Here is a 13,536-nt window from a genome sequence, read left to right on the forward strand (position 1 = left end):
CTCCTTCCTCTCTCCTCCCTCTCTCCCATCTCCCCCTCCCTCCCTCCCATCTCCTCCTTGTCCCTCCCTCCCATCTCCTCCTCCCTCCCATCTCCTCCTCCCTCCCATCTCCTCCTGCCTTCCTCCCATCACCCCCTCCTCCCTCCCTCTCATCACCTCCTCCCTCCCTCCCATCTTCTCCCTCCCTCCCTCCCATGTCCCCTCTTCCCTCCCATGTCCTCCTCCCTCCCTTCCATCTCCTCCTCCCTCACTCCCATCACCTCCTCCCTCCCTCCCATCACCTCCTCTCTCCTTCCCATCTCCTCTTTCCTCTGCTCTGCCCCCTCCCCATCTCCTTCTCATTCATCTTGACTCCTTTTTCTAACCCTTCTCAATCTTCCTCCCTTCCTCATCTCCTCTTCCTCTCTCTCCCTGTTCCACCTCTCTCCTGGTCTCCTTCCTTCCCCTTCTGCTCTTTCTCCCTCCCTCCTCCTCCCTCCCCATTCCCCCTCCCCCAGCTCTTTCTTTTCTCCCCATCTCCTCCCCATCCATAGGCAGCCCCCACTCATATAGCAAATTAGTAATTCTCATCAATTAGAGCTTTGTCTGGGCTAGTGGTTCTCAAACTTTTTGGTCTTAGGATCTCTCTACACTTCTTTTTTTTTTTTTTTTTTTGAGACGAAGTTTTGCTCTTGTTGCCCAGGCTGGAGTGCAGTGGCGGGATCTCGGGATTACTTCAACCTCTGCCTCCCGGGTTCAAGCGATTCTCCTGCCTCAGCCTCCCGAGTAGCTGGGATTACAAGGCATGCGCCACCATGCCCGGCTAATTTTGTGTTTTTAGTAGAGACCGGGTTTCTCCATGTTGGTCAGGTTGGTCTCAAACTCCCGATCTCAGGTGATCCTCCCGCCTTGGCCTCCCAAAGTGCTGGGATTACAGGTGTGAGCCACTGTGCCCGGCCTACACCCTTAAAAGTTATTGAGGACCCCAAATAACTTGTTCATTGTGGATTGTATCTATCCATATTTACCGTATTAGAAATTAAGACTGAGAAAAAGTTATAAAACACAAGAATACAGATGCACATGTTCCATTAGCCATCAAGGTGATCTTTCACCCATGCCAGTAGTCTCTGGAAAACTCCTCAGAGAATGAAAATAAAAAAGTCACCCACACGCACACGCAAAAAGTGTCAATATTATTATGAAAATAGTTTTGACCTTGAGGACCCCCTGAAAGGGTCTCAGGGACCCTCAGGGGCTCTGGATCATGCTTTGAGAACAGCTGATCTGGGCTAATGAGCCCTTTTCCAGCCCCTCTGTGTGAGACCTCCTAGAAGCCATTAAGGGCCTTGGAAGAGCTTGGCAAAGAAAGAGGTGACAGGATGATTGAGGAGAGCCACCCTAGGGAAAGCCTTCGGAGGAGGCTTTGGGGCAGCCCGGTTTGGTGGAGGAAGTCCCACAGAGGCCGTCGGAAGGGCTAGGGACCAGCTGAGGCCTGTGACCTGAAAATCCTTTCAAAAGAGGACGCCTGGAAGCCTGGGGAAAGCACAGTGGGTGAGGTAGAAGACTGGGGCCGAGGCCCAGGCCACTCCCAAGCCTGGGAGAGCTGACTGAGTGGGGATTTGTAGATCTTCATTTCCCAAACTTGCCTGCTGAGAAGAATCGTCCCACGCATGGCAGGTTCATGCAGTGCGCCTTTAGGGCCCTGCCCTGAGATCTGGACTGGGCAGGCCTGAGGTGGGCCAGGAAATCTGAGCCGGAGGCCCACTGGGGAGGCCGCGAGTGAATCTTGTCTCTCCGGATCCTTTGTGAGGATTGCGATGCTAAACCACTTGCCCTCTCATCCGTGACCTGAGAGAATTGGGTCACTCTTCTGGACATGCCACAGACTCCTGCTTCTAGACAAGACTTGGCTGGAGCCAGGCTGGCCTTCAGGGTTGGTCAGTCTCCACAGGGGACTCTGGCCTCCCGTGGGCTGCCGCAGGGCCAACCCCAGTGAAAGAAATGAAATGACTGAATATGTTCGTGTCATTAGAAAAAGGATGCAGCAGGGGTTGGGGAGGAGTTGGTTAATGGAATCAAATTTGCAGCAAGATAGGAGTCTAGTGTTTGGCGGCACTGTAGGGTGACTATCGCTAAAAATAATTTACTGTGTATTTTCAAGTAGCTAGAAGAGAGAATTTTGAATGTTCCTGTCAACCTAAATAACAAAGACAGGCTCTCTAAAAGAAAAAGATATTTAATCAAAAGTAGGGCATTGCAGCAGGAATATGTGTGCCGTAGTAAACTGTGTGCATATTCCAGGAGGTAAAGAAAAACAAAGGTGGCCGGGCGCGGTGGCTCACGCCTGTAATCCCAGCACTTTGGGAGGCCCAGGCGGGCGGATCACGACGTCAGGAGATCGAGACCATCCTGGCTAACATGGTGAAACCTCGTCTCTACTAAAAATGTATTAAAAAAAAAATTAGCTGGGCATGGTGGCAGGCACCTGTAGTCCCAGCTACTCCGGAGGCTGGGGTAGGAGAATGGCATGAACCCAGGAGGTGGAGCTTGCAGTGAGCTGAGATGGCACCACTGCACTCCAGCCTGGGCGACAGAGCGAGACTCTGACTCAAAAAAAAAGAAAAAGGTTTTTAAAGGAAAAAATGAGGAGGATTACATAATGGTTTTGAAATAATTATCCTTGGCTACAAATATCAATAACAAAGGTCACACCAGTCCAAGGTTGGACAGGCAGTTGCTAGGCAGATGTCCTTGCAGAACTAATTTTTGTGTGAGGTTGCAGCAGTCTATGTGCAAGGTTGTAATTTTTGCAGAATCTTTTGTGATCATTTTTGGTATTAGGTATACAAGCATGAGAATCCTCTCTTCTTGGCCTCCCCAGCTATATTTGTCATGGTTTGATTTTTAAAACACTAGTGACTCTATTTGAATTCTAACAACTTTCATATTCCCAACACAAATGATAGACATTTAAGGGATTAATATGCTAATTACCCTGATCATTACACATTGTATACATGTATCAAAATAACACACTGTACCCCATAAATATGTACAATTATGTGTTAATTAAAAATAATTATTTTTAAAAACAGAACCAGAAAAAAAGATGCAGACCCTCTAGTAACGAGATGGGATCAGGAGTGATTCCATGGTTAATTTAACCCACATAAACAACTAATCGTAAGTATGGTATGAGCGTTTATGTAAACACTGTGACAACAGGAAATGTCTGTGTTTGAACCCAAGGTTATCTAACCAGCACACCAATGGTGAAAGATTAACTTTGTCAGAAACCAGGAACCATGAAGCAGAGGTCACTCTTTCCAACCTGTGTGTTTTCCACGATAATTGGCAGCCTCCCACTCCTAAGTTTATACCCAAGGGAAATTGAAACATATGTCCACACAGAAATTTGAATGCAAATGTTCATAGCAGCATTACTCATAATAGCCCAAAGTTGAAACAGCCCCAATGTTACACAGTGGATGAATCGATGAACAAAATATGGTGCATCCACACAATGGAATACAAAGAAAGAAAGCGTGGACACATGCTACAAAATGGATGAACCTTGAAAATATTGTGCCAGGGAAAAGAAACCAGAGACAGAGCCACAGGTTGTAGGATTCCATCTGTATGAAATGTCCTAATAAGCAAACTCATAAAGAGAAAAAGCAGATTAGTGGTCACTTAGGGCTGGGGTGAAGTTAGTGGGCACTGAGTTTCTCTGGGGGGGGACTGAATTAGATAGTGGTGGTGATTGCACAATTCTGTGAATAGACTAAAAACCACTGGATTGTAAGAGGGTGAATTTTATGGTATATGAATTACATCTCAATAAAGCTGTTACTTAAAACATGGAAAAAATAATAAGCAGTCACTAGCTATTCTCAATAAAACAGAAACCACATAGGTAAGACCAATATTGTCACATTTTGGTTTTGGCTGAGAATGGGGCAAGTGAGCATAGTCACCCTTGCCAGAGGATGTACCATTTACAAATAATAGTTTCTCTGGAATGACAACATTTTACTACGTGCCGGGTACTGTGCTAAGCACTTTGCGTATACCGATTCATGTAACCCTTGTGACAGCCTCGTGATGCAGACATTTCATTATCTCCATTTTTAGATGGGGAGATAGACTGAGGTTAGGAGAGGTGAGTAACTTGCCCATAGCTGCGCAGCTTCCAAGTTGCAGAGACAGGATTTTCACCAAGTCTTATTACAAACTGCCTCATATTGTGTGGACTGGAAATTCTATGTTGAGGTTAATTTATTCCTTTGTTGTTTAGTTCTTTTCATCACTGTTGAGTTACCAATGGCAGTTCCAGAGGATTTATCATTTACCCTAAAGCTACTACAAATCTAAGAAAAAAGTGTTCTTGCTAATGTACAAAAAGGTAAAATCATGACTGTCTTGCAAATAAAACATGAACATGTATCTGAGCTTTTATCTCACTGATTAATAAGGGAACCAGTAAGATGTCAAAACCAGTTCAAATGGGAATTTGATGTACAGAAATTTATATTCTAACAAAATGTATTTAGTTCACTGTAACAAATCATTTGCTTTGGCAGATTAGGCACTCAGCAGAGGCATCAGCCAGCTCAGCTTTTGGAGGGAGAATTCCATGTTGTTGGACCCATACATATCCTCTGTCCCTGCTGCCAGGAGCTCTTCGTTCATCGGCCCATTGAGCAGACACCACAGCAGCTGCATAGAGAGGCTGGCTGACAGCCACAGAGCATGTAATTCTGTCCATCTGATTCAGGGTCTTCTCTGCAGTGGATGCCCTTTCTCTGCAGTGGATGCCCATTCACGTGAGATGCAAATATCTTCAGTCTGCCCATTCAGAGGGATTCAGCCACATATCTCTTTCCAAGATTTTCTTGTCACCAGTCTTCCAGTCGTGTTCTTTTTAAGGCCCTGACCATCCAGCTAAACCATCAGTAACTGTCCATGAATCAATGTAGGTCTGTATTCTGGCCATCTCTCACTTCAGACATAGTGGACAGCCTTGAATTTCTGCCCACTGGAAGGATTCTCCTTCCCACTGCCCTTCACAGTCACCCCTGAGTGAGTGTGAGTGAATGCTGCAGCTGTTCTCTTTCATGTGGTACCAGCACATCATATAGACCCATCTATAATCCAGGCTGGAGGTTTTTCTCCCTCAGTCAACTGGACATAGGCAGCATCCCAAGAAGCCATAGGTGTAGAATGAAGGAGAGGAGGCAAAGCCACAGGAGTTGATGTTGGAAGAGTCTGAGCTGCCTGCTCATACAATTTACTTATACCTTCTGAACCTGCCTGGGCTGTTTCTAATATGCCATTTCCATTTGATGATAGGTGGCTGCTGTATACATCCAATTTTATGGCTACATAGGTCAGATGACATCCAGTTCATGATGGGAGCTCAAGCTTCATGGTCAGGCATTCTGCCTCTATCAAGGCCTAGTAGCAAGGCAGAACCTGCTTGTCAAAAGGAGAGTAGTTATCTTCAGAAGAGGTTCTAGATTTACTTTAGAATTCCAGAGGTCTGTACTCTCTCCTGTTAGTGCTTGCCAGAGGCTCCATAGAGCATCCCTGTTGGACAATTAAAGTCCCACTGGATCTGTTGGATCACAAGACCCAAGTGGTAGGGCAGCTTTACTGCAGCCTGAACCTTCTGCAGAGTCTTCTCTTATTCTGCTCCTCAATCCACCAGCCTGTCAATTGGGTTGAAATAGCACAAACAGTATATGTTGCCTTCAAAGTCCAAAATGGCTTACTATTCTAGGCTGTGTCCCCCCAAAATTCATATGTTGAAATCCTAACCCCCAGTGTGATGGTATTCAGAGATGGCGCCTTTGGGAGGTATTAGATCACAAAGGTGGAGCCCTCATGAATGAGATTATTGTCCTTATAAAAGAGACCCCGGAAAGCTACTTCACACCTACTGCAATGTGAGGACACGGCAAGAAGCCTGCTATCTATGCACCAGGAAGCAGGTCCTTGCAAGACACAGAACCTGCCAGGGCCTCAATCTTGGACTTTTCAGCCAACAAAACTGTGAGAAATAAATGCCTTTATTTATAAGCCACCCAGTCTATGGCATTCTGCTATAGCAGCCTGTACAGACTAAGACAGCTGCCAAGTGCTGTGCCTCTTTTGTAGTGATACAAGATGCAGCAACTCATCTTTCCCCCTGGGAGGGCTATTTCAACATGCTCCAGACCCCTGAACCCCCAGAAATATCACTGCTAGTATCCATTCTGCATCAGTCTGGATCCAGTCAGGAGAAAGAAGCCACGGAGTAATATGAACTGAGAGAGTTTAACATAAATATTAGATGGCCCAGCGCGGTGGCTCACGCCTATAATCCCAGCACTTTGGGAGGCCGAGGCGGGCGGATCACGAGGTCAGGAGATCGAGACCATCCTGGCTAACACGGTGAAACCCCGTTTCCACTAAACAATACAAGAAAATGAGCCGGGTATGGTGTCGGGCGCCTGTAGTCCCAGCTACTCGGGAGGCTAAGGCAGGAGAAGGGCGTGAACCTGGGAGGCGGAGCTTGCAGTGAACCGAGATCGCGCCACTGGAGCTAAATAACCCCAGAGTTTCACAGTGCACCTGATTGCTACGCGAACACGTGCGCACCACCAGGCCTTGACTTTGGGACTGGAACAGGTGCAGGTGGGATTCCCATCAAAGGCTCTTCTCTCAATCCTGAAAAACAATATACCTGGGGCCAGGGGCCGGGGGCCGGGGCGGGGCACGGCAGCCCTACCGTGGGGGAGGTGTGGCCTGGCCAAGAAAACCAGCGAAGGCCCGGGCCCCCAGCAGAGGCCGGACCATGGTTGACCAGTTGCGGGAGCGCACCGAGCGGCTGCTGGCCGACTACCTGGGGTGCTGCGCCCGGGAACCCGGCACCCCCGAGCCGACGCCGTCCACGCCCGAGGCCGCCATGCTGCGCTCCGCGGCCGCCAGGTTACGGCAGCTCCACCCGTCCTTCTTCTCCGCCTACCTCGGCTACCCTGGGAACCGCGTCGAGCTGGTGGTGCTGATGGCGGATTCCGTGCTCTCCGACAGCCCCGGCCCCACCTGGGGCAGAGTGGTGACGCTCGTGGCCTTCGCAGGGACGCTGCTGGAGAGAGGGCCGCTGGTGACCGCCCGGTGGAAGAAGTGGGGCTTCCAGCCGCGGCTAAAGGAGCAGGAGGGCGACGTCGCCCGGGACTGCCAGCGCCTGGTGGCCTTGCTGAGCTCGCGCCTCGTGGGGCAGCACCGCGCCTGGCTGCAGGCTCAGGGCGGCTGGGTGAGCACGCGGCGGACACCGGGACACGGGGCGGGACGGGCAGCCGGGAAGCGCCCACGAGGCCGGCACGATGAGGAATCCACCGCGCCAGGCCCCTGGAACGAGGTTTCGTGAAAGCAGAAAGGCTCGTTTCAGCGGGTCTGGAACGTTCGGTGTGAAGTCTGGGGTTTCTCCTCCGCTGACAGAAAGGGCGGCAGAAATCGGCCTTGTTAGACGGCTATGAACCGTTCCGAAGCAGCTGCGCAGCCTTAGGTCTGCTCACTTGGACCTTGCCCTGGCCTTAGCCGTCGGGGGCTTTTAGGGGGGCACCCACGTTAGGTCTGAACGCTTTGCTCCTATAGAAATCCCCAACCAGTGAAGTCAGCAATGGCGGGGCCCCGGCCAGGTGGGGTGTTTTTTCTCCTCTGCCTATTAAATGCACCTTTGGAGAGACTCAGACCCATTGATCACAACCCCCACGCCTCTCAGCCTGGCCAGAGAGGTTGTGGAGTGTGGTGGTCGCCCAATGGTGGCGCTGGCCCAAAGTTCCTTAACTTTAGTCCGCTGCACCCAGTCCTCGGTGAGAATGTTCTAGGCCTCTGGCTTTCAGCTGCAAGCCTTCATCTCTGTGGTCAAGGTTAGTGGGACCGGCCCTTGCCCTGCAGCTGATGATCAAGGGAAGCCACCTGGTGGTAAGCCAACCGCATGCCTCTGGGGCTCTGAGCTAGACCCCATTTCTTTCCCCACCACCTTGTTGATTCAATGACTGAAGTGGCCCATGTTATCGGATACCTATAGCCAAACTATTAAAACTAGCAAGTTTTTTGATCCGAAATGTAGCCTCCTGGGGGCAGTTTCCGTTTAGACCTTTTTCTTTTTTTTTTTTTTTTCTTTTTTTCCTTGAGGCGGAGTCTCGCTCTGTGGCCAGGCTGGAGTGCAGTGGTGGATCCCAGCTCACTGCAACCTCTGCCTCCAGGGTTCAAGCGATTCTGCTGTCTCAGCCTCCAGAGTAGCTGGAACTACAGGCTTGCCCCACCACGCCTGGCTAAGTGTGCGTGTGTGTGTGTGTGTGTGTGTTTTCAGTAGAGATGGGCTTTCACCATGTTGGCCAGGATCTCGATCTCTTGACCTCGTGATATGTCTGCCTCAGCCTCCCAAAGTGCTGGGATTACAGGCGTGAGCCACCTCACCTGGCCCCCATTTAGACTTTCTATAGTGACAAGTTGGGTTCTATCTGAGAAGGGAAAGGGAGTGGGAGGTGTATTAGCATGAACTCCTGCCTTGTTCGTAATGTTAGTGTTGGTCTTCAACCCTCTGGGCCGGTGAACTCCTTCAGCTGTGTGCCTAAGAGCCTCACCTGAGCCCTGTCTCAACAACGGTGTCTGGCCCCTCGGGGCTCTCTGTACCTGAGGAAGAGATTAGAATTGGAAAGGGGCCGTTGAAGGCTTTTTTTGTTTGTTTTTGGCTAATCACTGTTGACTAAAGAATAGTCTCTTAACACCAAGGAGCTGAAATTCTTGGCTGGGTGCAGTGGCTCGCGCCTGTAATCCCAGCACTTTGGGAGGCCACGGCGGGTGGATCACCTGAGGCCAGGAGTTCAAGACTAGCCTGACCAACATGGTGAAACCCCCTCTCTACTAAAAAATACAAAATTAGCCAGGCATGGTGGCGGGTGCATGTAATCCCAGCTACTAGGGAGGCTGAGCCAGGAGAATCACTTGAACCCAGGAGGTGGAGATTGCAGTGAGTTGAGATCTTGCCATTGCACTCCAGCCTGGGCACCAAGAGCGAAACTCTGCCTCAAAAAAAAGCTGAAATTCTCAAATTGGGTAAACATAGTTCACCCTTGTCTCTGCCCATTGCAGTTAAAATGCCACAGCCTGGAGTTCAATTCCCTTCCTAAATAGGGTTGGTGCTTGCTGTAGTCTCAGGTGATAACTTTTCAATCTACTGACTTGACAGTTTCCCAAAGGGCATCTCTTCTTTGCTCAGAAAAGAGCATAATAAGCTACCTTCCTCTTGGTTTTGAGTCAAGATATGAGTGTTCCTGCACCAAGTGACAAAGTTAAATGGTTGCTTCTGTTCACTCTGTTAGACTTACCAATCCTCACTCCTCAGGGGCTCCTCATTACTGGATGTGTATTGGTCAGAATTTCCTTTCACTTTTTAAATCCAAACTTTACTTTGCTGTTTAATCTGGAAGTTCCCACGTATTTTGAGTGAGGTTCTCAGCATCATGAGGCAATCTAACTTTTCTCTCTCCCCCCGTAGGATGGCTTTTGTCACTTCTTCAGGACCCCCTTTCCGCTGGCTTTTTGGAGAAAACAGCTGGTCCAGGCTTTTCTGTCATGCTTGTTAACAACAGCCTTCATTTATTTCTGGACACGATTATTATGAGTTTTAAAACTTTTAACCCGCTTCTACCTGCACAGCTGTGACCAACTAAATGACAGAGGTGTGAAAACAAGAACTGAGGGAAAGCACCTTCCCCCACTCCAGACGTTTTTACCTGAATGCATACAAGGAGTCCTCAGGTGGTTATTTGGCCAGTGTTTTAACTTGTGACAAGTACTCAGGTGTGAGGACAAGAATGCAAATGGCTCTTCCTTGAGTGAAAGAAATGGGGAGTCTAGAGCCTCATTATGCCAAAGAATCGCAGAAGAAACTGCATTCCATTAAATGGGAAATACGGTGCTATTTGCTAAAACTTGGATAAGAGTGCGAACCTCTCATCTCTCCACAACTTCATGTGCTGCTGACTAATTTTAATCATGGCCACAGCTGGGGCAAAATAATCCCCAAAGTAGGAAAAGTCCCAGTTTAACAAAGAATGTAATGTTAAAATCACTTATAAGGAATTCTTTGAAACCAAATCCTTTGAAATCTAATTCCTGGGACTTCTAGGTTTTTATAGTTAACATACTAATTTCTTCAATAAATTGTTAACTTCAAAGTTTTAATTTGTACCTTTAAAAAAAACTTAGTTGTCTTCCCTAATTCAATAAGCGTTCATTCTTAGGAGTAAGTAGAATTGATGACAATCTGTTTTTATTGTCTCCTTAAATATACATGTAACAGTGCTTGCCTTTTTTTCCCCAACACTTAACGCACAAGCTCAAAGTCCCTCCTTCCTCTCCCGTTTCCATTCTGCAAACTATCACCCACCTGCAAGGTGGTTAACAGGGTGATTCCCTGCAGGCCTTCCCGCTCATTATTATACTTGTATTTTATAAAACTTAACTGGACCTGCTCTTTTGACTTAATCTTATGAGGTCTTTCTCTCCAGAACATGCAGCTCTGCCTCACTGTTTGGACTGTTGCAGTGCATTCTTATCACAGGATATGCTGTGTATTTCAGAGTGTTTCTCCTTTGGGGCTACTAGAAACATTGCATGGAATTTTTTGTGCATAGCCTTGCACACATACGATTACATTGGTAAAAGATTCCTAGAATGAGAATATAGAGAATCTAGTCCCAATGGATGTGTATTAAAATTTGGCTACTCCCAAGTTATTACTCAAAATAGGCTCGACCAGTCCAAACTTACATCAGGGCATGAGAGTGCTTAGTTCTTCACTCTTGGCAGTGTTGGATTTTCTTTTTTTTAACTTGCTCTGTTGTCCAGGCTGGAGTGCAGTGGCAAGATCTCAGCTCACTGCAACCTCTGCCTCCCGGGTTCAAGTGATTCTTGTGCCTCAGCCTCCCGAGTAATTGGGATTACAGGTGCCCGCCGCCATGCCCAGCTAATTTTTGCATCTTTAGTAGAGATGGGGTTTCACCACGTTGGCCAAGCTGGTCTCAAACTCCTGACCTCAAGTGATCTGACCCCCTCAGCTTCCCAAAGAGCTGGAATTACAGGCGTGAGCCACCGTGCCTGGCTAGATCGTTCTAAATGTTTGCCTTTATGGCTTCAGGGTTTGGGGCCTTCTTGAGGAAGCTCCTTATTCCAAGAGTATAAAAAGTATACTACGTCCTTTGTCACGAATCCATTCTAAATTTTTTTAGTGTAATATGAAGTAGGGCTCATTTCTTGAAGAGCTGGGGTAGATATTTCAGCATCATTCATTGACAGTCCTTTTTTCCCCTGCTGATTTGAATACACGCTCTATTCTGTTCTATTGACATCTTTTCATCTACTAATAGCACTGTCTCCACAGCTATGTGTTCCCAGTACACTTGAATATCTGATGGGATAAGTCTAATCCCTTCCCCTCTTCTTCAGAAAAATCCTTGGCTCTTTTAATAGCATAAGGTGAATTTTTAAAAAATCAGCTTATAAAAAATACCTTCGGGGCCCGGCTCAGTGGCCTGGAATCCCAGCAGTTTGCGGGGCTGAGGCGGGCGGATCACTTGAGGTCAAGAGTTCAAGACCAGCCTGGCCAACATGGCAGAACCCCATCTCTACTAAAAATACAAAAATTAGCCAGGCATGGTTGCACGCGCCTGTGATCCCAGCTACTCCAGAGGCTGAGGAAGGAAAATTGCTTAAACCTAGGAGGTGGAGGTTGCAGTGAGCCAAGATTGCACCACTACACTCCAGCCTGGGCGACGGAGCAAGATTCCGTCTCAATCCATTCAGGCCAAGTGTGGTGGTTCTCACCTATAATCCTAGCACTTTTGGGGTCCAAGGCAGTGGGATCACTTGAGCCCAGGGGTTTGAGACCAGACTGGGCAACATAGTGAAACTGTCTTTAGAAAAAATTTTTTTAAATTAGCCAGTCTGGTCTGAAGAAAAAACAATAAAGGAGGAACAAAAACCCAAACATTAGCCAGGCATGGTGGTGCATGCCTGTAGTCCCAGCTACTGAGGAGGCTAAGGCGGGAGAATTGTTTGAGCCCAGGAGGTTGAGGTTGCAGTGAGCCGAGATCACACCATGGCACTCCAGACTAGGTGACAGAATGAAAGTGGATCAATTTGGAAATACATAGTATCTTTACAATGTTGTCTTCCCTATTTTTGTTGTTGTTGCTGTGTTTTGTTTTTTGAGATGGAGTTTCACCATGTTGCCCAGGCTGGTCTTGAACTCCTGAGCTCAAGCGATCCACCCGCCTCGGCCTCCCAAAGTGCTGGAATTACAGGCATGAGCCACAATACCCGGCCTAATATTGCCTTCCCTTCTAAGAACATAAACTCCTGCTCCATTTATTCAGGTCTCTTATGGTTTTCTCTATATAGGTTCTATTTAGATGTTTTCCAGCTCTTTGGCTTCTGTCGCTATTGCGAATGGACTCTGTAGAGGATGTCTGCCTTCCCCAAAGCCATGTCCTCTTGTGAGGACAGCTCAGTTTTCCTGTGTGAACCCACCCATCCTCTGTTCTTCGACCATGTGGCTCTGGTGGGGTTGAGTCTTCACTTCGTTCCACCCCAAGATCGGGACTATGACCCAGATCTGGCCTAGAGAGCTGACCCCTAAGCAAAGCTGGCAGGAGTCAATGTCAGAGTTCCTGTAAACACTATCAGGTGACACTTCTTTTCCACCGGAGTGTGGAGGGAACCTGCCTGGGGGAGAACACCGCACAGGAGAGAGTCTAAAATTCGGAGGCGGGATGGGGTGTGGAGAAACAGTTCTGGTGACATTACTTAAATCTCACAATTTGGCTGTGCCTAAAGCTACTTGGGACTCAGATTTCCTTTTCTGCTTTGTTGTTGAAAGTCAAACTCAATTCAGTCCCAAATCTGATTATCAATTTTTCCCTATTACATTTATTATTCGGTTATGGATGCCATAAAAAGAAACAATGTAGATTCTAAACTGGCTATTTTGAACTACCATTAGTTCTGTTTCTTTTTCAACACTTAAACTTTCTTTTTCTTAGATAATTGCATAGGTTCATGAAGGGTAGTGATAACGTTCTCTATCTACCAGGAATTCCCTCAGTTGCTGGTCTATTGATGGCCACCTTTTCTTCTGGCATTCTTCTTCACTTTAGCATTTGAAGAGGAAGAAGATATGGAAGCCTGGCCCAGACCACAGTTCAACCTAGACTCCCTCTAGATACACGTGGGTTTATCCTGCAGCAAGAATCCATCTCCTAACAGTGTGCTGAGCTGATGGCACAGTGGTGAGGCCTGCCAGGGTCAGGGAATGGTTTTGACTAGAATAGCTGCAAGAGGGAGCTTTTTCTGACGTGATAATCACGTCATTGTTTTCTGGCGTGTGGATGCTTGTTCCACAAGCTAAATATTCTTGGCTCATAAGAGGAAGGATGATTAGCATGATGCAATGCTGATTGCTAGGATAATTTCAATTCTCTCAAGATACAGATTCTTACACCC

The 13,536-nt window shown here is 47.7% G+C and overlaps 1 protein-coding gene across 1 annotated transcript; it reads left to right on the forward strand.

Annotated features, from left to right (window-relative positions):
- Positions 1-6,820: 6,820 nt before the first annotated feature.
- On the forward strand, positions 6,821-10,051 carry BCL2L10 (BCL2 like 10). The gene is made up of 2 exons (XM_003266939.2): positions 6,821-7,279; positions 9,530-10,051. The coding sequence occupies exons 1-2, from the start codon at positions 6,821-6,823 to the stop codon at positions 9,653-9,655; spliced, it is 585 nt and encodes a 194-aa protein (XP_003266987.1). The 3' UTR covers positions 9,656-10,051.
- Positions 10,052-13,536: the final 3,485 nt, after the last annotated feature.

The sequence above is a fragment of the Nomascus leucogenys genome, chromosome 6, assembly GCF_006542625.1.
Source record: "Nomascus leucogenys isolate Asia chromosome 6, Asia_NLE_v1, whole genome shotgun sequence".
In the NCBI taxonomy this organism is placed as follows: Eukaryota; Metazoa; Chordata; class Mammalia; order Primates; family Hylobatidae; genus Nomascus; species Nomascus leucogenys.

Bases quoted from the DNA above. Each gene is read 5' to 3' on its own strand.
- BCL2L10 (XM_003266939.2), top strand. From the start codon at position 6,821: ATGGTTGACCAGTTGCGGGAGCGCACCGAGCGGCTGCTGGCCGACTAC. The intron at 7,280-9,529 runs GTGAGCACGCGG...CTCCCCCCGTAG, and splicing joins TGCAGGCTCAGGGCGGCTGG to GATGGCTTTTGTCACTTCTT.